The following is a 21,143-nucleotide window of genomic DNA, read 5'->3' as shown; positions in this document are numbered from 1 at the left end:
CTGCTGTTTATGAAAAAAAAAAACACTGAAAAAAACATTAAAAGACACACCAGAGACTGGGAGAAAATATTATCTACGTCCAAGTCTTTTATCTGCCTGAAATGGGCTTATATCCAGAACATATAAAAAGCTCTTAAAACTCAAAAATAAGAAATTAAAAGATGAGCAAAAGATTTAAAAAGACATTTCACAAAAGAAGGTATACTGCAGCTACTGCTAAGTTGCTTCGGTCGTGTCCGACTCTGTGTGACCTCATAGACAGTAGCCCACCAGGCTCCCCCATCCCTGGGATTCTCCAAGTGAGAACACTGGAGTGAGTTGCCATTTCCTTCTCCAATGCATGAAAGTGAAAAGTGAAAGTGAAGTCGCTCAGTTGTGTCCGACTCTTAGTGACCCCATGGACTGTAGCCCACCAGACTCCTCCGTCCATGGGACTCTCCAGGCAAGAGTACTTGAGTAGGCTACCATTTCCTTCTCTGAAAAGAAGGTATACAAATGGCCAATAGGCTGTTCTTCAGACACCCCAGACCCCCTGGTTTTGACACCTTCACATAGGCCCATCTCTACACCAGGAATATTTTCCCTGGATAGCGGCATGGCTCCCTGTTGATGGTCTTCAAGGGGGGCCTGGCTTCCTCCTGTTATTCTTGCTGGCTCTTGCCATAATAATTTCCTCTCCCTCTTGCCTACTGCATGTCCTGGGGACAGCATGGTTGTGTTCAATGTATGTGATGTGATAATCAGTTTCCTGGTATACACACCTCCCTTCCAGCTTTCTCCTACAACAAAGAGGTCTGGTGTGAGAAACCAACAAGATACTGCATGTGACTTCCAAGGCTGAGTTATAAAAGACACTATAGCTGCCACTTGGCTCTCACTCTGGGAGAAGTCAGGTGCCATGTTGTGAGGATGCCCAAGGAGCCCTGTGGAGAGGTTCCTGCTGGGAGGGAGCAGAGGCCTCTTGCCCACACCCTGAGCTAACCTGCAGGGTTAGCATGTGAGTAAGCCACCTTGTGAAGACCTTCCTGCCCCAGTGAAGCCTTCAGATGACAACTAACTTCAGCCTCACTGCAGACCCTGAGCCGGGCCTAGTTAAGCCTCTCCTGAGTTCTTGACCCACAGAAACTATGTGAAATAATGAATGTTTACTGTTTTAAGCTGTTAGGTTTGGAGGTGACTTGTTATGCAACAACTGATAACTAATACAGGTTTGAGAGAATAAGTAGGTCCAACCTGGTTTGGTATCTAAGCCACATTCTTCTGACTACTTAGAAAATGCATATTTTGGCCCTTCCCATGTATAGGTGTTGGAGTAGGAAATGGCAACCCACTCCAGTATTCTTGCCTGGAGAATCCCATGGACAGAGGAGCATCGTGGGCTATGGTCCATGAGGTTGCAGAGAGTTGGACATGACTGAAGTGACTTAAACTTATTGCATTTGTCCCTTAGTTCTGAACCTGTAGAAAGGGGAGAAAGGAGGGTGAGGGAGATGTGGGGTACAGCAGACCAGACGACAGTTAGAGGTAGGAATACTGTATATCCTGCCAGGCTCCTCTGTCCATGAGATTTTCCAAGCAAGAATACTGGAGTGGGTTGCCATGCCCTCCTCCAGGGGATCTTCCTAACCCAGGGATCAAATGCACATTTCATTAAGCACATCTCCTGCATTGGCAGGTGTGTTCTTTACCACTAGCATCATCAGGGAAGCCCCAGGAATAATTTGGGGAAAGAGAAAACCTGAAAAGATAATTTTTAAAAAAGCTTTAAGAAATCATGTGTGACCCCACCCAAGGAACTGTCAGCAAAAATACATGTTGCTGTTTACACTCTCGGGTCAGGTTTGTGGAGAATCCAGTCGTGTGAAAATTGCACAAGACAGCGGGTGAAGCATGATTAGGTCATTTCCCCAAAGTTCACACCAAGAAGTGTAAGTGTATCGTAAGTGGCAGAGCTGCTCAGAGAACGGGTCTGGAAGGACAACCTCAAGCATTCGCAGTGGAAAGCAAAAGGAGTGCATGTCTACAGAAAGGACAATGCTTTGCCGATTAACTGCGTTTGAGGGCGAGTCTCATCGGCGATTTCTCTGCCCCCGGCTCCCCCCTGCCCTTCCCCCCCAACGCCCGCACCCCGTCTGTCTTTTTTGCCAAAACCATAATGGAGGAGTCTGGAACTAGTGCTTCAAGACTAACTTTTAAAGGCTTATTTACTCTTAAAACATCCTTGAGGGACCCCAGGGGAAGAAACAGGAGGAAAAACCCAAAGATAAACACCAGGCAGGGCTCGCAGAACACCGTGGAGAGTAGTCCCGGGTTCAGACCGCACCAGCGGCGCGCGGAGCAGCTGCGGGGGCCGCTGCAGTTGGATAATGCTTTTACCATCTCCCATTCTGCCCTGGGTCCCCCGCCGTCCCTGACCAGTCTCAGTCACAGCCCCTCTTCTGCTCTGGAAATCTGTTCACTCAAACCGATCCAGCAGAGACAGAGGCCGAAATAATTTGAACAGGGGTAACAGGCGGGGCGGCTCAGCCACGTTGTCAGGAGACCACAGCAAGGACTTTTATTTCCTGCCATGTGTGAGGCTGTGGAGGGGCAGTTCCAGGCGGGGACAAGCTCAGGGGTCTCTGGGTCTGGCACCCAAGGCCAGGACTCTCTCGAATTCACCCAACTAGCCGGAAATGGTGTTTGAGCAAAAACGCCAACCAAACCGCTCCCTGATCAGTTAAAAGATAAATCTCACAAGGCAAGCAACCGAGTCCCTGAATGTTCCGAGTCCCTTTCTCCAAGACAGCAAAAACAAAGAAAATTCCTAAGTTACAAACAGGAGGGTCAGGCCTTCCAGTTTCAGACCTTTGCATGTGTTAAGCAAAACCAAGAATAAGCAAGAAAATATGCTATTTGAATTGCGTTCAAAACGTCTTTTACAAGTGAAGCAAATTACTTCTGCATGTTTCTGGGGCTCTGCAGAGAACAAATAGTGTTCTGTGTTTAATGGGTAAACTTACACAATTTGCTTTTAACAGTAAACCCGAGGCCACGGTGGCTTCAGATAGCATCGCGCTCCCGAGAGTTCCCTCCATGCAGCTCCACTCCCAGCAGTTTCCGAGCATTTTGGAGGCACGCAGTTGTTCTCATTGCTTGCAGCGTAGAGAGGAGAGGCCGGGAGGGCGCCGGCGGGGACGCTGCCCTTTTCCTTGAAAGTTTTGCTTCTCTTCCTCCCGCGCCACCGGTTTCTGGGATTGGGTGTCTCTCTGATGTGCCCCCGGTGGAGGCTGGCGGGGCACCGAGTCGTCCTGAGTTACAGATTTACCGTTAGGCCCTCGGGGGTCCCGCCCCTAAAGGTGGGTGCCAACTGCGCCAGGACTCTCTGTGGCTAGGGCAGTCCCCGAGAGGTCTGGCTGGACGTCCCCAAGGCTCCACCTTTGCGTCCAAGCGTTCCGAGGAGCAGGCAGGAGGGCGGGCGCGGGAGGCGCGTCCGGGGACGGAGCGGCTGCCCCCCGGTCCTGGCCCCGCGCTGCCCGCGCGCCCCGCCCGCTACAGGCGTGTCGGTCCAGCAGGGGGCGCCAGCGCTGGCCTCTTGCTCTGCCCATCGGGGCGGGCGAGCCTGGGACCCTGCCTCCCTGCTTGCCCGCGGTCCGCCCCCCGCGCGCGTCCGGCCGGCCCTAACCGAGCGGCGCATCCGGGCCGAGAGAGGAAGAGGACCGCGAGTTCCTCGAAAGGGACCGACTCGCCAAGCGCCCAGGAGAAAGGGCAGCGGACGCGCGGCCGACAGGGGTGGTGGCGCCGGATCCCCGCGCCCAGGCCCCTACGGCCCGCGGCATGGCCCGGGGCTCGGCGCTGCGGTGGCTGTGCGTCCCGGCCGTCTGGGCGGTCGCCGCGCTCTTGCTTTGCGTGTCCAGGGCCTCAGGTAGGACTCACCAGCCCGCGTCCGCCCGGGCGCACCTCCTCCAATCGCGGGCAGAGGGCTTGCCACTCGCGCGCCCGTCCCTTCCTTCGCGATGCTGCTGCTCCCGCCGCCGCGCCGGCGCCGGTGCTCCTGGGCGAGGGGCGCCTGGCGGGGGCCCCCCTCCCGTGCCCACCTCAGCCCGGCTCCGCATCTGCGCCCCGCCGCCCGGGGCTGCTTTCAATAAGGCGCGCTCCTGGGACGCCTAAGTGTTTCCAGAGACTAGGGCGGGCGGCGCCGGCGCCCGCGAGGAGCCCCTAGCCGGGGGTTTCCGAGGGTCGTGATTGTGAAGGCGGCAGGCGCCCGGGTCCTCAGACGTGTCCGAGGTTCTCAAGACCTTAACTCGGCCCTGCTCCCCGAGGTTCTTTCCAGAGCTCCAGGTCCGCGGCGCCCGGGTCTGCGCCGACCTCTCCCCAGCGCCCGCGCCGCGGTGGGACGAGGCTCAGGGAAGGGGGCTCCCGATCCCCGCCCCTTGGTTGGAAGGGAATTTGGCTTCCCTTTTGTTGGCCCCTCACCCTCTCCGCCCCCGCCGAGAGGTGGCCAAAGCCGCGTTTCCTGTGCCTGGGGTCCGGGGTCCCCGGGCCGCCTTCCCGCTACTGGGGACCTAGCCTTTTTCGGGCTGGCTGGAGGGTGGGCCGGGCTCCCGGGTGGCATTCCCCTCGAGGGTCGCACGCTGTTGGGCTGCGTGGACCCCGGGGCGAGCAAGAGATGCCATCACGTTCGGTGGAAGCTAGGGGGATCGGCCTAGGGTGCCACGCTGTCCGATACCCGCAGCACCCGCCTGCCAGCCCCCCGCCCCCCAGCCAGCCAGTTTCCCGCACCCTGCTGAAGCGAGGGAGGGCGGTGGAACCTCTAGGTTTGAAAGCTAAGGGGGTTCACATCGTGACCCAGAAATGAGTGAGCCGCCCCTTACACCTAAGCGGGTCTCGGTGTCCCCTATTCCATGTATTGTGCCCCCTCCCCCCGGCATTTCTGCACGTAGGTGAGAATTAGACAAAAGACACGAGAAGGGGGCTCGGTGGTTTTCGTCTTCTGCTGCCAACTGCGCGCTCCAGGGATCCATCCAACGATTCAGGAATGCTGGGCAGCCTTTCCTGGGGGGCGTTTGGGTTTAATACAAGAGCCAATTACGTCACACATCCTTGGTTACTTGATTTGGGAAAGGGGTTTGAGTTTCTGTCGCTGTCCCTTAAAGCATAAGCCGCTCAAGGTGCACGGTGCAAAGGTAAGTAAACCAGACCTAAGTTAGTCTGTGCGTTTTTAAACAGCATCCCTCTGGATTTCTGCACCCCTTCTCCCGCTAGAAGCCCTCTCCCGTTTCGAGTCAAGGGGTGCATTTGCTGCGCTGCGGGAGGGGAAAGAAGGGGCTGAACCCCGGGCTGAACCCGCTGCCATTGAACAGCGTTTGCGTGGTGGCCATGTGGGGGTTAATTGCTCTGCAAAACCGTACCGCGCAAACCTGTGGCCCAGCGGTTTTAGTTGCATTTGCCAGGGGTAGAGTTGGAAGTGGGTGATGTGAGAAAAGGTGATGGGTCTGTTCCTTAAATCAAGATTGCAGCAAGACTGGAAAGTTGCTTGCGTTTTGGGCAGAGGAGTTTAAACATTGCCGTAGTTTCCAGTAGAGTTAAAGAAATCTCCAAGGAACAAAGCAATCCAGTATCACTTTCCTTAATTTCTGAACCCTGTGTGGAGGTAATTTTCTTTCTCCAGTAAAATAATAGTAATTTCTATAGGGGAGGGAGAAGGGAAGCTGTTTATAATTCTCTTTCTTCTGGAATGTTAGGTGAAGTGGAAATGCAAAGAATCAGATCATATTCAAACTATGAATACAATTTTATGATTACAGGAGATTCAAGTATTTGGCATCTTTTCTGCTGTAAAGAGGAATCCCTGTAATCTGAGTGTATTTTATACACAAAACATACGTTACTATGTAAAAACAAGGAGACGTTATTCTAAAAGGATTTATAAGTTCTATGTTTTTATAGAAGGCTCTGTTCCTTAGGGAGACAAATGCTTAATTTTGGACTGTGTCCCTGGCCAGGGTTTGACAGGCTGGGAGTTTTGGGGTCTCCTCACCCCTGATTTTGACAGTGTAATGTTTACTTCTGGCCCAGATCCCTGGAGTGATGGCGGTAATAAATAATGATAGTGATCCATTTGAAAGTAAGTAAATGAAAACATCTTGAAAAAGAAGACTTTGTGGAAAAAGAAAAGTTTTTATATACTCTTTAGTAAGGCAACATGTTTTTCTTATTATGGCTGTGTACCAAGAAAAGAAGAAGCACACATTTGAAAATCTTCAGTATCTAATAGCAAAAGCAAGTTTAACCCTCAGGTCTACTTGATAAAAATGTCATCTGGACAATGACCACCACTATGTGGCATTCAGTGTGAGCTGCTGTCGTGAACTGTTTATAAAAGTGGTGATAGGTGACCGAGGGGCTCTAGTCAATGAGGCTGAACTCTTGATTAGTAAAGCAAATCATAGTTAGAAAACTTACAAGAAATCTGCTTAACATTTTGCCTTCAGAAAAGCAACGTGGGTTAAAAAGGTACATTGACCAGGAGTTTTGGGTGACTGCAATCTGCAGATTTGCAAGGCAATGTGAAATACCATTTCTATTTTTATTGTTAAACCGTTTTCCTGTTGTTTGGTCAAAATACGGCTGTAATTGTTGTGTGTGTCACTCTCTGTTGTGGTGTGATTTGTCATGAATTAATTGTCCCCTGTGTTTTGTCTTTCTACCCTCGGTTTAACCTTTGAGACATTGAAACCTGGAAGAATTTGGGTTTCACGCTCTAGCCTTTGGAATCTTTTCCTGAGATCAGTGGGATAGAAATGCAGGGGCAGGGGAACAGCCTGTCTGACAGGTAGGGAAGATTAATCCCCTAAAGAGGGATTTCTAAAGCAAGGTTGCAGCTGGAGAAGTGGCACTCCTTTAAAATGCATTCCATGGGAGGCCAGGATGTGGAAAGTTATCATTATCATTGAAATGGGAACTGGGTGTGAAAGACTTGGCCCCCCCCTAATCTGCAGAGCCCTGGCCACTCTGATTCGGTATAGGAAATTTGTGCACGCTAACTCTTTTCTCTGGGAGAGGTGTAATTATATACTTCCAAATTGTAGTCAGGGAAGAGAAAGTGGGTTACTAACTGTTATCTGCACCCAAGGTTTATAACCATCTTCTAAAACATTCATTGATGTCAGGGGCCTTTTGGTGTTTATCTGGTCCATTCCCTGGGAACCTGGAGGGGGACCGGTAGCATCCTGTGGTTACCACCTGGAGAAGGGCTGGGCTGTGAAGCTTTGGGTTTACTCTGCTGTCCCCCATGGGGATCCCCTGTGATATGTTCCTGGTAAAGAAAGTTGCCATTAAGATACTTCTTTCTTTGGGGACCCTGTGGTGACTGCCAGGTGGAGCCTATGAATACCATGCCTGGAAGGTGTCAAAGTAAAGGAACCAGAGGGCTTTGCTTTGCAGAGAAGTGTTGCTGATTAAGTCCGGATTTTACATGTCCAGTAGCAATTTCTTGAAAGGACAGCTGGACTGAAAGAACTGGTTTTGAAAACATCACTTCTCAGGGACTCTTTGAGTTCTTTGGTTTTGTATTGTAGAACTGTATCACTGTAAAAGAATTGCTACGATTTTGGTGGGTAGTGCAGGCTTCTTGAGTTTTGAAATAAAAATCTAAGCAACAAGACCAATTCTGGCCCACTAATTATGGCTGCAACTGGCTGGGGTTTGTACCAGCCTTCTTCTAGTATGTATTTATTTGGTTTTGCAGAGGAGCTTGCCAAGTTGGAAATAAGGGCGGGACAGCTCTGCTTGCATGTGCTGTTGTCATAAAATATGTCTGGGGTGTAATCTGTTTAAAATCGTATTAACAGAGTGGCCAAGGAATTGTTGAACAGTGTTGGGAAAACTTTTCAAAAGTAAAGAATTGTGTTGGTGTTATTTGTACGATTTTGGGAATTTCTTTTTTTTTTTTTTTCCCCCCAAGTTCTACTGAAAGAACCAAAAAATCAAAAGACAAAGGGAAGGAAATAATTAGAGACAAGTCTAGCCTGATTAGACTAAGTGACTTGTCCTCTAGAAAGTCTTAAGCTCCAGTGAGATGTGGTGTGTGTGTCTTTAATTGTCATTGGAACGAGCTTCAGTAAGCGCTTAGTCACTTTTGAGATGTTATCTGCGGAGAATGTGGCAGCTTCTTCAAATCCTCCTGGAGTGGGGGAAGGTTTTCCCCAAGTCTCAAACGCTTCCAGCTTCGTGGTTTCCACACCGCAGTGCCCTCCTGGAGGGCTAGTTAACCCAGTGTGCACTTAAATGACAGAAATCCTCATTGTAGGCTTCTGCTGTGGAGTGTAGGTACATGTAACTATTCAGGTTAAAATTAATTAAACTGAACTGAAATGAAAGGTTCAGTCCCTCCACTGCAGTAGCTGCATTTCAGGGGCCTCATGTTTGTGGTGCTAGTGGTAAAGAACCCGCCTGCCAATGCAGGAGACACAAGAGATGTGGGTTTGATCCTTGGGTTGGGAAGATCCCCGGGAGGAGGGCATGGCTACCCACTCCAGTATCCTTGCTTGGAGAGTCCCATGAACAGAGGAGCCTGGAGGGCTTACAGTCCTTAGGGTTGCAGAGAGTCGGACACGACTGAAGTGATTTAGCACGCAAATGTGGCAGATGGCTGGGATGGTCCAGGAACGCAGAGGACATTTCCAGCGTTGCAGGAAGCCCCGTCCACCACCACTCCTCTTTGCCCGGCGTCTCTGTGTTAGATGCTGTTGCTTCAGGAATGTCTTGTGGAGTCCAGAGTCAGGGAGGGGCTCCCCTTGTTTGCTTAGAGTTCTGTTTGTTGACTGTGGGAGATTTGATGGCAAAAATGGACTGGATTGACTGACTCTAATCTGTAGAATTAGATTAGAGAGGCTTCCCCAAGAGGGGCTTAGCAGAGGTGTGATGACCAAGGCAACTAAACCCTAGCGTATACACTTACATAGCATATAGTGCTAATTTGGGGAAAATATTAGTTCTAAAGAATTCATATGTTAAGGGCTAAGCAAGATTATATGAACATGTTGTGTGTGTGCATATGTGTGGGAGGGCCACATCATGGCTTCAGTGCCATTAAAAAAGCACATGAAATGGTCATAGTGATGACTGTTGATTCAAATTAGACTGAGTCTGACATCATGGGGGAATCTTCAAGTGTTGAAACAAATATCACATCAAGGTTTAAAGCGCAGATTTAAAGAATTCCAGCACAAGAAAGGACGAAGAAACTTGCCTGATTACTGGTTGGATTCCCCCGCACAATGCCAGGCACATTTGGGGCATGCAAAAGCAGTTTCCCACTTGGGGAAGGAAATCACAGTAGGGGTGAGACAGGGAGCTGGAGAGATGACATGAGAACATGTTTGTGGACCAATTCTCAGTCCAGTCTGAACTGAGCCTTAATACGCTTCAGCTAGGATTTGCCAAAGATTTCCTGCAGCCAACAGCTCTGTGATAATGCCTGATAGCGGCCAACCTTCCTAAGATCGTCTCATTTACCTCGGAGCCACCACGTGGGATGCAGTGGAATGTGTTTGTGGAATGTGTTTGCAGATGGGAAAGGGCTGAGAGAGAAGGGCAGGCCTGGAAAAAGGCAGAACCAAGAGCAGCCAGAGCACCGTCCTCAGAGAAGGGGAAATGATGTGGAGTCAAGAGGGTGAGGATCTTAGCTCTCAGGCAAATGCAGGGTGTGATGCGATAAGCAGGGCAAGATATGGTGAGCTGCAGCCGTGTTTTCAGAGGCTAAGTTGGCAGCAGCCAGGGGTAGTGGTAGGGGAGCTAAGAGGGGAGTAGTTGCACCCCAGAAAGGAGGTGCATGAAAAATCAAGGGGCTTGGCCTTGGATTTGTTGGGGGAATTCCCAGGAAAGGTCCTGGTGGAGGAGTATCCTGGGAGGAAACTGAGGCAGAAGGAAATGTCCAGTTATTCCTTAGGGGTCTGGAGGAGGGACGCACACAACATTTTGGTTTCTGGCAGACAATGGGCGTTGGGAAAGAGAATGAGTAGGATTTGGGGGATGGTGAGGAATTGAGGGGGGATGTAAGAGTTCCATCTAGAAAGTGAGCCACCCACAAATGGATGGTAAGAGGGGTGTAGAAAGGGAGGGCCAAAGCTGAGAAGGCTTTCAGGCACAACCTCTGGGTCACATCCGGTTAAGTGTCCACCTTGGTGTCCTGTTGCAGGATGTTGCCTTATGTTTTCAACTCTTGGCGAACATTTGGAAATAACATTTAGGAGTTGGGAGTTTTTCTCCAGACAGTGAAATAATCACCAGGTCACTATAGTCTTTGCATAACACTGAGTACATTTCTAGAGCAGCTTAATGGCTACCAGAGGAGATGGTGACAAGGCGGGAGCTCTGTCTTAAGTGAACATGAGACAAGGAGGGACAGGTTGTGCATCCGGTTATTTTGCAAAAAGAAACACAGGAGAAACTAGGAAGTGACATCAGTTACCTCAGATCTTTTTAAAATAAAGGCCAGTGTTAGTCGTTCAGTCATGTCCGACTCTGCAACCCCCTGGACTATGGTCTGCCAGGCTTCTCTGTCCATGGGATTTCCCAGACAAGGATGCATTCCCTTCTCCAGGGAATCTTCACCACCCAGAGATTGAACCTGGGTCTCCTGCATTGCCAGCGGATTCTTTGCTATCTAAGCCACCAGGAAAGCCAAAAATAAATGTAAAATATGCATAAAATAGACCTTTGAACCATTTTTAAGTGTACAGTCCCCCAGTGTTAAGTATCTCCACCTTTTGCCACTGTCATCACTGTCCATCTCCAGAATTGTCTTTATCCCCCCGATGGAGACTTGCCCCTGTTAAACCCCAATGGCCCATTCCTCCTGCCAGCGATGACGGTCACCATTCTACTTAGGAATCTGACTACCATAGATATCTCAAATAAATGGAAGTGTATGGTATTTGTCCTCTTGTGAATGGCTTCTTTCACTTAACATAGTCTTTTCAAGTGTTCATCTATCTCATGCTATATATTAATACTTCTTTTTAAGACTGAGTACTACTCCATTATACACACATGTACCTATACCCCCTGCATATACCACATTTTGCTTTACCACTTTTTCTGTCTGTTGGCAGACATTTGGGTTATTTCCACCTTTTGGCCATTGTGAATAATGCTGTTATGAACATATTTGTACAGATACCTGTTCAGGTCCTTGCATTCAGTCCTTTTGGATATTTACCCAGAAGTGGAATTGCTGGATCGTATGGTCATTCTAAGTTTACTTTATTGAGTAACCACCATACTGTCAACATTAGTTATTTTCTGCTTTATTGATAACAGCCTTCATAATGAGTGTGAAGTGGCTTTGATCTCACTGTGGCTTTGATTTGCATTTTTCTAATGATTAGTGATGTTGAGCGTCTTTTCATATCATTTGTATATATTTCATGGCCATTAGTATATCTTTTTTGGAAATATGTCCCAGGTGACCCTGATGGTAATGAACTTGCTTGCCAGTGCAGGAGATGTAAGAGACATGGTTTTGATTCCCTGGGTCAGGAAGGTTCCCTGGAGGAAGGCATGGCAACCCGCTCCAGTATTCTTGCCTGGAGAATCCCAAGGACAGAGAAGCCTGGTGGGCTACAGTCCATAGAGTTGCAAAGAGTTGGACGCAACTGAAGTGACTTAGCACATACTATTCAAATCCTTTGCCCATTTTTAAATCAGATTGTTTGGGTTGTCTTGGTTGAGTTGTAGGAGTTCTATATAGTCTAGATATTGACTCTTTATCAGATATATGATTGCACTTATTTTCTCCCATTCTTTGGGTTGCTTTTCCACACTTGATAATATCCTTTGATGCACAAAAATTTTTAATTAAAAAATCAATTTATCTATTTTTTTTAAACCTGTGCTTTTGGTGTCACATCCAAGAAATCATTGCTAAGTCCAATGTCCTGAAGCTTCTCCACTATTGTTTTTTTCTAAAAGTTTTATAGTTTTAGCTTTTGTTTAGGTCCTTGATCCATTTTCAGTTAATTTTTGTAGATTGAGAAAGGTAGGGATTTGACTTCATTATTTCTAATGTGGAAATATAGTTTTCCCAGCACCCTTTGTTGAAAAGACTTTTCTTTATTCATTGAATTAGTCTTGGTATCCTTGTCATTTGTTCCACATGTAGAGTGGGGCAATTCTGGATTCTATTTTATTCCATTGGTCTATGTCTGTCCTTTTGTCAGTGTTTTGATTATTACAGCTTTGTAGTATGTTTTGAGATCAGGAAGTATGGGTGCTCCAACTTTTTCTAGATTGTTTTGGCTATTTGGGATTCCTTGGAATTACAAATGAATTTTAGGGTGGATTTTCTCTTTAGATAAAAGTGTCTGAGATTTTGATAAAGATTGCACTGAATCTGTACATTGCTTTGGATAGTATGGACACCTTAACAAATCTTATAATTCATAAACACAGATTTTCTTTCCATTTATTTAGATGTTCTTTAATTTCTCTCAACAATGTTTTGTAGTTTTCAGTATACAAGTCTTTCGCCCACTTGATTAAAATTATTACTGGTATTAATATTCTATTCTTTTTGATGCTATTGTGAATGGATTACTTTCTCAATTTCCTTTTTTGGATTAATTTCTGTTACTACATAGACATGCAGCTGATTTTGCCTGTTGACTTTGTATTCTGCAAGTTTGTTTAATCTGTTTATTAGCTCATATAGAATTTTTGTGTATCTATATGTAAGATCATGGCATCTGTGAACAGAGATAATGTTACTTCTTTCCAATTCTGGATGCCTTTTATTCCTTTTTAAAATTTTTGCCTAATTGTTCTGTCCAGAACTTCCAATATTATGTTTAATAGAAGTGGTGAAAACGGACATCCTTGTCTTGTTCCTGATCTTAGTGGAAAAGTTTTCAGTTTTTCACCATAGAGCATGATGTTAGCTGTGAGCTTGTCATATATGGCCTTTACTATGTTAAGATAATTTCCTTCTGTTCTTAGTTCATTTTCATATATTTTTGTATAGTTCTGACCTTTGGAATAAGTTAATGTTTTGCATGTTCAAAAAATAAATCACTGAAAATGGCAGGAAACTAAAACTGAATGCAAACAAGTAAATAAGTCTAAATATATTGTACACGAACAATGTAACTACACTGACAAGAAAAAAGAAACCTAGTTCCAGTGAATGTGGACCCGGTACTTTGACTATATATCCTCAGTCTAGGTGAAAAACAAAGCGACTCCAAACACAAGAACACAGCTTGCACTTTTAGTGGGCTTGTTTTTCATAGCAGTATGGATGGATATATATATATACACACACATATATATACACATTTACATTAGAAATTCATAATTCATAAAATAGCTTTTTTCCCCTGTATATAACAATTATTTCTAGCATCTCACTAGCAATAAGCACTCTCAGTGCCCAGATCTAGGTTTCTCAATACTATCACACAATACAGGGACTAGAATACCTTGGGGAAATGACTGACTATGAGGCCAGGAAAGGGAAAAATAGATTAACCAAGACCATATTCTTATGATATAAAATAAGTGGTCAGAAGTAATGAGAACATATCAGAGGTACCGCTGCCAATTTGGAGGTGTTCCAGTGGTCACATTTGGGGCAGTAAAGCATCACATAAAGACAAGCAGGGATTCCCAGGTGGCGCTAGTCATAAAGAACCTTCCTGCTGATGCAGGAAATGTAAGAGACTCTGGTTCAATCTCTGGGTGGGGAAGATCCAGGGCATGGCAACCCACTTCAGTATTCTTGCCTGGAGAATCCTCATGGACAGAGGAGCCTGGAGGGCTATAGTTCATAGGGTTGCAAAGAATGGACACATCTGAAGCGACTTAGCACACACATGAATTATGCATGGAACAAAATAGGAATCTATTACTCAACGTTAATAATAAGTAAATAAGTATAGTTGCCTCTCTGTGGGTTCCATATCCTCAGATTCAACCAACCATGGGTTAAAAATATTTTAAAAATTCTACAAAGTTTCAAAAAGCAGAACTTGAATTTGCTGCACACCAGAAACTATTTACATAGCATTTGCATTGTATTTATGATTATTTGTATAGTATTTGCTTTGTATTAGGTATTATAGGAGGCTTCCCTGGTGACTCAGGGGTAAAGAATCTGCCTGCCAATGCAGGAGACTCAGGTTTGATCCCTGGATCAGGAAGATTCCCCTGGAGAAGGAAATGACAACCTACTCCAGTATTCTTGCCTGGGAAATTCCATGGACAGAGCCTAATGGGCTACAGTCCATGGAGTTACAAAAGAGTGGGACATGACTTAGCAACTAAACAACAACAACAACAACAGGTGTTATAAGTCATCTAGAGATGATTTAAAGTGTACAGGAGGATGTGTGTGGGTTATGTGTGAACAGTACTGTCATTTTATATAAGAGACTTGAGCAGCCTTGGACTTTGATATCCTCAGGGGGTAGGGGGAGAAGGGAATACCAAGGAACAACTATAGTTAAATTCATGTATTATTTTCCTAGGGCTGCTGTAACAAAGTACCACAAACTGGGTGACTTAAAACAATAAAAAATGATTTCCCAACAATTTTGGAGACTGGAAGTCCAAAGTCAAGGTGTCGCAGTCCATGATCCCTCCAAAGGCCCCAAGGGAGAATCCTTTTTGCCCCTTTTGTTTCCTGGGGGCTCTGGCATTTCCTTGGCTTGTAGCAGCATCACTTCAATCTCTGCTCCAGCTTTACATGTCCTTCCTCCCTAGATGTCTCGCTGTGCCTCTTCCTCTTCTTATAAGGACAGAAGTCATTGGATTTAGGCCCACTTTAAATCAGGGTGATTTCATCTTGAGATCCTTAACTCATTACTTCTACAAAAACTGTTTCAAGTAAGGTCACATTTGAGGTTATGAGTGGATTTGAATTTGGGGGAACACTGTTTAACATACTACATTACATAAATGAATAGAAGAGAAAGTGAAGAGAGGGCATTTCCATACAGTAAAATGCCAACTAATAAAAGCAAGATGACTTGAAAAAAATTATGTTTTGCAAACAATAATTATGCAGATTGATTTTGGCAAGAGTCTCTAATGCAATTAAATGCAATTAAATGAGGTTGTGTTTGCTGGGGAGCAGGGATGTTCATGGCTCAAAGTATTTCTCCACAGAGCCCTTATTTGCAAAGGGACAATCAGTGACCACAGACTGGACCAAGCCACCATCACCTACCTGGGTGACCAGGACTCACATCACTACTGTGGGCAGGTGGCTGTTGTCCTTTCAAGAAAGACATAGATTAGCCTGCATTCAAGCTGTGATGTAGAACCTGAGTCTGATGGTACCAAATTCAGCAAGCCCAAATGGAGGGGCATTTTATTAAAAAATGGCCTGTAGTAGAAAATGTTAATGTTGTGACAGACAAAAACAGCCCAGAAATGAGTCCAATTTAAAGGAGACTACAGGATGAGAAAAGTAAATGCAGCATGTTTCTGAAGAGGACTGGTTTAGAGTGAAAACTGACCTGCACTCCATTGGAAACTGATGAAATTGGACTATGGAGGTCAGTTCTTCAAAAGTGTGGTCTGAGTTCAGTTTCCTGGATTTGTTAATTGTATTGAGGTTCTGTGAGAGAATATTTTTGGTCTTAGGAAGTGTGTACTCAGTGTTAATGGATAAAGAGCATAATGTCTGCAACCAGTTCTTAGTTCAGAATAAAAAGCAGTGTGAGTATGGAGAGAAAATGATGAAGTATGTGGGATGAAACATGAAAAATTAGTGAATCTGGGTAACAAGTATGAGGGAGTTTCATGCATGAATCTTCCAGCTTTTGAGTAAATTTGAAATTATCTCAAAATAAGGCATGAAAATTATGTTAATTGATACAAATGTGTGACTGTGGCCAGTGGAATCTATAATGGGGTTGAACAGATTTGCTTAGAGAGACTCAAGTGGTTATAATTTTATGGGAAATGGTGTCGCACCTCACCTAGGGATGGGGTGGGGCAGGCTCCATATGCCTTTCACCTACACTGGGTTTATTAAAGAACAAAAATCACCAAGTCTTAGTCCAGTTTCTGGATCCCCAGATCTTCTAACATCTTTTACCTTAGCCTTTTATTATAGAAAACTTCAAGTATACATAAAATTAGACTAGTACAGGGAACCCCTATATATTTTTCACCCAGCTTCAACAGTTAACACTTTCTGTTAATTTCATTTCATTTCTTCCGGCCCACTTAATGGGTCCTGGACAGCTTTAATTTTTCTCTTGTAAATACTTCAGCATGAATAGTAAGACCTGTTTTCCACATAATCTCTATACTGTTATCACAAGCAAGTGATACTTGATACCCAGGCCCTGCCCAGCTTTCCCAACTTCCTGGAAAATGGCCTTTCACACTTGGTTTGTTTGCAGCGGGACCCAGGCAAGGTGTGCCCATAAATCCTGGTTTTCACCATCAGAACGGCCTTCAGCCAGAGGGAGGCCCATTGGGTCTGAGGTTCCGAATTCAAGCAGGTATAGGCGCTGCTTCTCTGCATTCCCAAGGCTGCCCTGAGTGTGGTAGGGACGTACACAGAGCTGGGTCCTGGTGCAGAGGCCTGGATACCCCGCCTTGGAGCAGCAAAGGGCGTGGTGTGTGCGTGGGGCACAGGGAAGGCCCACGGAGCTGTGTCCAATGCAGCCCTTCATTCATCCGCTTTTGGTGGGGTGCTCCTGTGACCGTCTCCAGGAGAAATGCCCCTGCAGAGCCTTGCACAGAGTGGGCCAGCACGCACCCTTCTCAGAGCCCTGGACTCATTAACACAAAGATTGTTGGGGTGTAGAAAGGGAGCGAGGAAGGCATTTTAGCTTTCTGCTGTGTATTGTACCCTCCTCCCCTTTGCAACAACAACATATCGCAAGACTCAGTTTTGTGCTTCTTGGTGGGTGGTTTGACGCCCCACTTGAAAATTCAGACTGTTTGCTGGAGAGACTGTGTTTTACCAAATGTATGACAGATGAGCAGATCTGTAACCAGAATCCATAAAGAACTTGTAAAAAAATTAATGTTCCAATTAAAAGGGATGCAGTGCACAGATGCAATGCAATTTGCAAAAAAATACAGAAGACCCAAAACTTAAGAAGAGTTTGGTGTTAGTAGGGTTCAAGAAAACGCAAGTTATGAGGCAGTTATCCCAAGGTACTTCTGACTGAGCTTTGCCTGAGGTCAGAAATGGGTCGTAAGGAGCATGTCAGTAGTGATACGAAGAGGGTGGCATGGTGGTATGTAAGCTCCCGCTTTGAGGGCCGTGTGACATTTACAATATGCATATGCTGTGGCCTGCTCTGCAGAAGTATGTGCATGCCTGGGAAACTTGCTGTTCACTGCTGCACCATTTCTAACAGTGACAAGCTGGAAATATCCACATGTCTTTTAATGGAAGCCGAATAATTGAATTGGTACCATGTCTCTACTATGGATTACTGTACAGTGGCTAAAATGAAGATGACACTCTGTAGATGCCCACGGAGGGAGATTTCAAAGTGAAATTCTGGGTAGGGAGAAAATCAAGTTGCAGAAGGATATGCGCCACATGGGATTGATCTAAAATAATCCCACGCCCCTTTCCTCTCTCTGTGGATAAAGCTGTCTCTAGAATAAGGCCTCCAATCTACAAGTCAGATTGACAACAGTGGTTACCCTGGGGGAGATGCGAAGGCATCATAGGAATCTTCAAGATCTTTGATTCCACCATACCTCCTGTGCTAGGGATTACTTTACTGGATCCTGTCTATGAGCCCCCGGGGACAACATTTGTGTCTACACATTTAGATAAATTAGCAGGAACTGTTACACATTACTTCCTCTCTCCCGTCATCTTGCTCTTTGCTTTGTCACAAATTCTTGTCCAACTCTGGCCAGAGGGGAAGGTGAAGGGAAAATGTGGGAAATCAATTTGTCGAGGAGATGTGGAAGTTTGTAAGTGATTCATAAGCTCCTCAGGGGGAGCATCTTGATCTTTGGGTTGTTCTTTGGGTGGTAAGTGCTTCTGGGGAAGCCTAGCTAGTAAAGAATCTGCCTGCATAGCAGGAGACCCTGGTTCGATTCCTGGGTCAGGACGATCCCCTGGAGAAGGGACAGACTACCCACTACAGTGTTCTTGGGCTTGCCTGGTGGCTCAGTCAGTAAAGAATCTGCCTGCAATTCCAGAGACCTGGGTTCGATCCCTGGGTTGGTAAGATCCCCTGGAGGAGCACATGGCAACCCACTCCAGTATTCTTGCCTGGAGAATCCCCAAGGACAGAGGAGCCTGGTGGGCTACAGTCCATGGGGTTGCAGAGAATCAGACACGACTGAGTGACTAGGCATGGCACAGCGCATGGATGGGTAAAGAGATGGAAGTTTGGGGATGTAGAAAACTAGCTCTTGGGGATGTAGAAAACTAGCTCAGCTAGTTCTCTGGGTTGAATTCTCTGGGCTTTACAAATACTCAATCTAAATTCCATTCCGGTGACTTCCATGGTGGGCCAGTGTGAATTCTCCTTGCAGTACAGGGGACACAGGTTTGATCCCTGGTCGGGGAACTAAGATCCCACATGCCTTGGAGCAAGCACATGAGTTGGTGTGCCCGAACAAAAGATCCTGCATGCCACAGCACAGATCCTGTGTGCCACAAGTAAGACCCAAGGCAGCCAAATAAATAAATACTAAGAAAAAACAAATTAGATTCTGAACATATTTAATGTTTTTAGAGCATCATGCAGAATGCCCTCAGGGTTGCTTCATGCCGGCCCCGTGGTGTCTCAGCAGACAGCTTTGGGTCAGCTTGTTTTGGTGCAGATGGGAGCAGCCACCTCTGTTTAAGCCTAGAACCCCAAGTTTGTTCTGAGCACTGTTACAATACTTTTCCTTTGTGAAATTGGCCACAAAGAATCAGAATTATCTTATATTCTGAAACTGAAGCAAAATGCAGGAAATCTAAAAGAACTTTGAGGTGGAAATGTGATTGGAGCTGTCTTTCAAAATGTACCATTTCAAGGTTTTATGGCTACATTCCATGGGGTTGCAAAAAGTTGGACGCAGTTGAGTGACTGAGCATGCGTGCATGCAAGATGACGTTCATTCCTTTTGTCATAAAGAGAATATTACACTGTTACAGGTTGAATAGTGTTTTCTTCCAAAGATATAGTGTTGGAGTCCTAATCCCCAATACTTTAGAATGTGAACTTATTTGGAGAGAGGGGTTTGCAGATGTACCCAAGTTAAACTGAGGTCATCAGGGGTGGGTGGGCCCTCATCCAGTATAACTGGTGTCCTTATAGAAAGGGGAAATTTGGATACAGAGGGAAGACCACGTGTGGACACAGGGAGAAGGTGGTTGTCTGCAAGCTGAGGAGAGAGCCCTCGGGAGAAGCAACTCTGCCCACACCTTTATGTCAGACTTCCAGCCTCCAGAACAGTGGGAGGATGGAGGTCTGTAGTTGAAACGCCCCAGTCTGTGGTGCTTTGTCAAGGCAGCTGGAGCTGACTCATACAGACACGTCTGCACCTGCATGCAGGCTAATCAAGTATTGCTTTCTATTGATTTTCTTTTCAGAAGATCTGCATAGGAATTCAACTGATAGAAATGTTCCATTGCTAATGGACACTTCTGTGACTGAGCCCATCACAACCTGGGGTGGCAGCGAACTGGATTGGCCCCATGATTGGTTAGTGTTGCAGTTAGGAGTCAGAGTCACCAGGCCCAGTGTGGGCACGGTCAGGCTCTCTCTGTGTGTCTATGTCCTGACTCAGGCGAGTCCTTTGGCATCAGAGGGCAAGTCCACTCCCTGGAAAGCTTGATGTTTGGGACTGCTTCCCTGGTCGATGCTTTGGCCAGCCCGGTGTGGCCTCCCGAGCACCTCTGTGGGACCAGCCCTTTGTCCAGGCCTGGATGTCTTTGGTCAGTTACCCATCTGTCCCCTTTCCCTTCCTCCAGCTGTTTGCCTGGCTCTTAAGAGAGGCTTTGATGGGAGTTTCCTGGAGCTTAGAGGAGAGAGAGATGGGCTGTTGAGGCTCCAAGATGTCAGGCAACCATCCCAACCTTTGTTTCCCTTGGGGGAGCCTGTGTAACGACAAAAACAAAATCCAACAAAAGCACACATCCTTGGGCGCTGGGATGGTGCGGCTGTCAGCCTGTGTGATTTATCTGGGCCTGGGAGCCTTTGAAGCAGGAGGCTGTTGGCATCCTTGAAGGCTGGCCCTGCAGGGAGGCCCTGGAAGTGCCAAATGGAGAGGAAAGAGCAAGCCGGTGGAGAGGGGTGGTGAGGGAGGGAGCTCTTGGAAGTGCGTTCCTCCGTCCTTTGGGTCAGCAGCTCCTTTCTTCCCCCTTGTCCTGTTCCAAAATGCAGGGGTAGCTCTGGAGGCCACAGGAAGGTCCTGTGGACAGAAAAAGGCATTGACTTTGGGCTGGTCCTGAGTTTGCCAAGCAGGACTCCCAGAGGGCTTCCCTGTAGCTTTTTGGAGACTCTGGGCAGGGATGCGGGGAGATGAGGCCAGCTCCTTCCCACAGGGGCACCTGATGTAGGCACCGTTGGATGCTGGAGAGGGAGGTAAGCATGGAGCCCTGCAGGGGATGAGTTTTAAGGACGAGCATGTGTTAGGGGTGTCAGCCTCCACCAAGTGGCTGCTGGGGCTTCTGACTGGAAGGCAGCTTTGTAAGAAGGAGCCCAGAGGATGCTTTCTTAAATGGCAACAAGAGGTGTAATTCTGATACAACCTTCTGACTGTTTCAGTAATGGTCAAGCACATATGTTTCATTGTTGAAATTCAGCTGCTTTTCTGCTATATACATCCCAGTTTTTCTTCACTATTTGCTAAATTCGATGCGTCTTTCTCATTTTATTTTGGAAGAAGGAAAAGCCTTTGTTTGGCAAGGCAGCGCCCAGGCACAATTATCTCTAATTAGTGAAGTGTTTTCAGAGTTCAGATAAGGTTCACATTTTTTTTTTTTTTTTTGGCTACTCTATACTTTGAGCCCATTTATTTTCGTATTTAAAAAGAAATAATAATTAAGGAAAAAACCTAAGATAATCATGTTCCTTCTAGTTGACTAACCACAGATTTCTATGGCGTCTAAAACCCAAACTGATTCAAAACAAAATAAAAGGAAAGAAGGAAAGCCAAGTATGGGTATAAGTTGA

At 46.4% G+C, this 21,143-nt stretch overlaps 1 protein-coding gene across 1 annotated transcript in view; it reads left to right on the top strand.

Annotated features, from left to right (window-relative positions):
• The first annotated feature begins 3,614 nt into the window (after nt 1-3,614).
• ROR2 (receptor tyrosine kinase like orphan receptor 2) overlaps nt 3,615-21,143 on the top strand; it is a 236,033-nt gene continuing 218,504 nt past the window's right edge. Inside the window, exon 1 of the mRNA XM_043927545.1 lies at nt 3,615-3,904. Within this exon, the coding sequence (XP_043783480.1) occupies nt 3,817-3,904 (88 nt within the window). The 5' untranslated portion in view covers nt 3,615-3,816. The remainder of the gene's footprint in view (nt 3,905-21,143) is intronic.

This window comes from Cervus elaphus, chromosome 16, assembly GCF_910594005.1.
Source record: "Cervus elaphus chromosome 16, mCerEla1.1, whole genome shotgun sequence".
In the NCBI taxonomy this organism is placed as follows: domain Eukaryota; kingdom Metazoa; phylum Chordata; class Mammalia; order Artiodactyla; family Cervidae; genus Cervus; species Cervus elaphus.
Note: the sequence above shows the minus strand (reverse complement) of the source record. Positions and strands in the feature narration are given on the sequence as shown.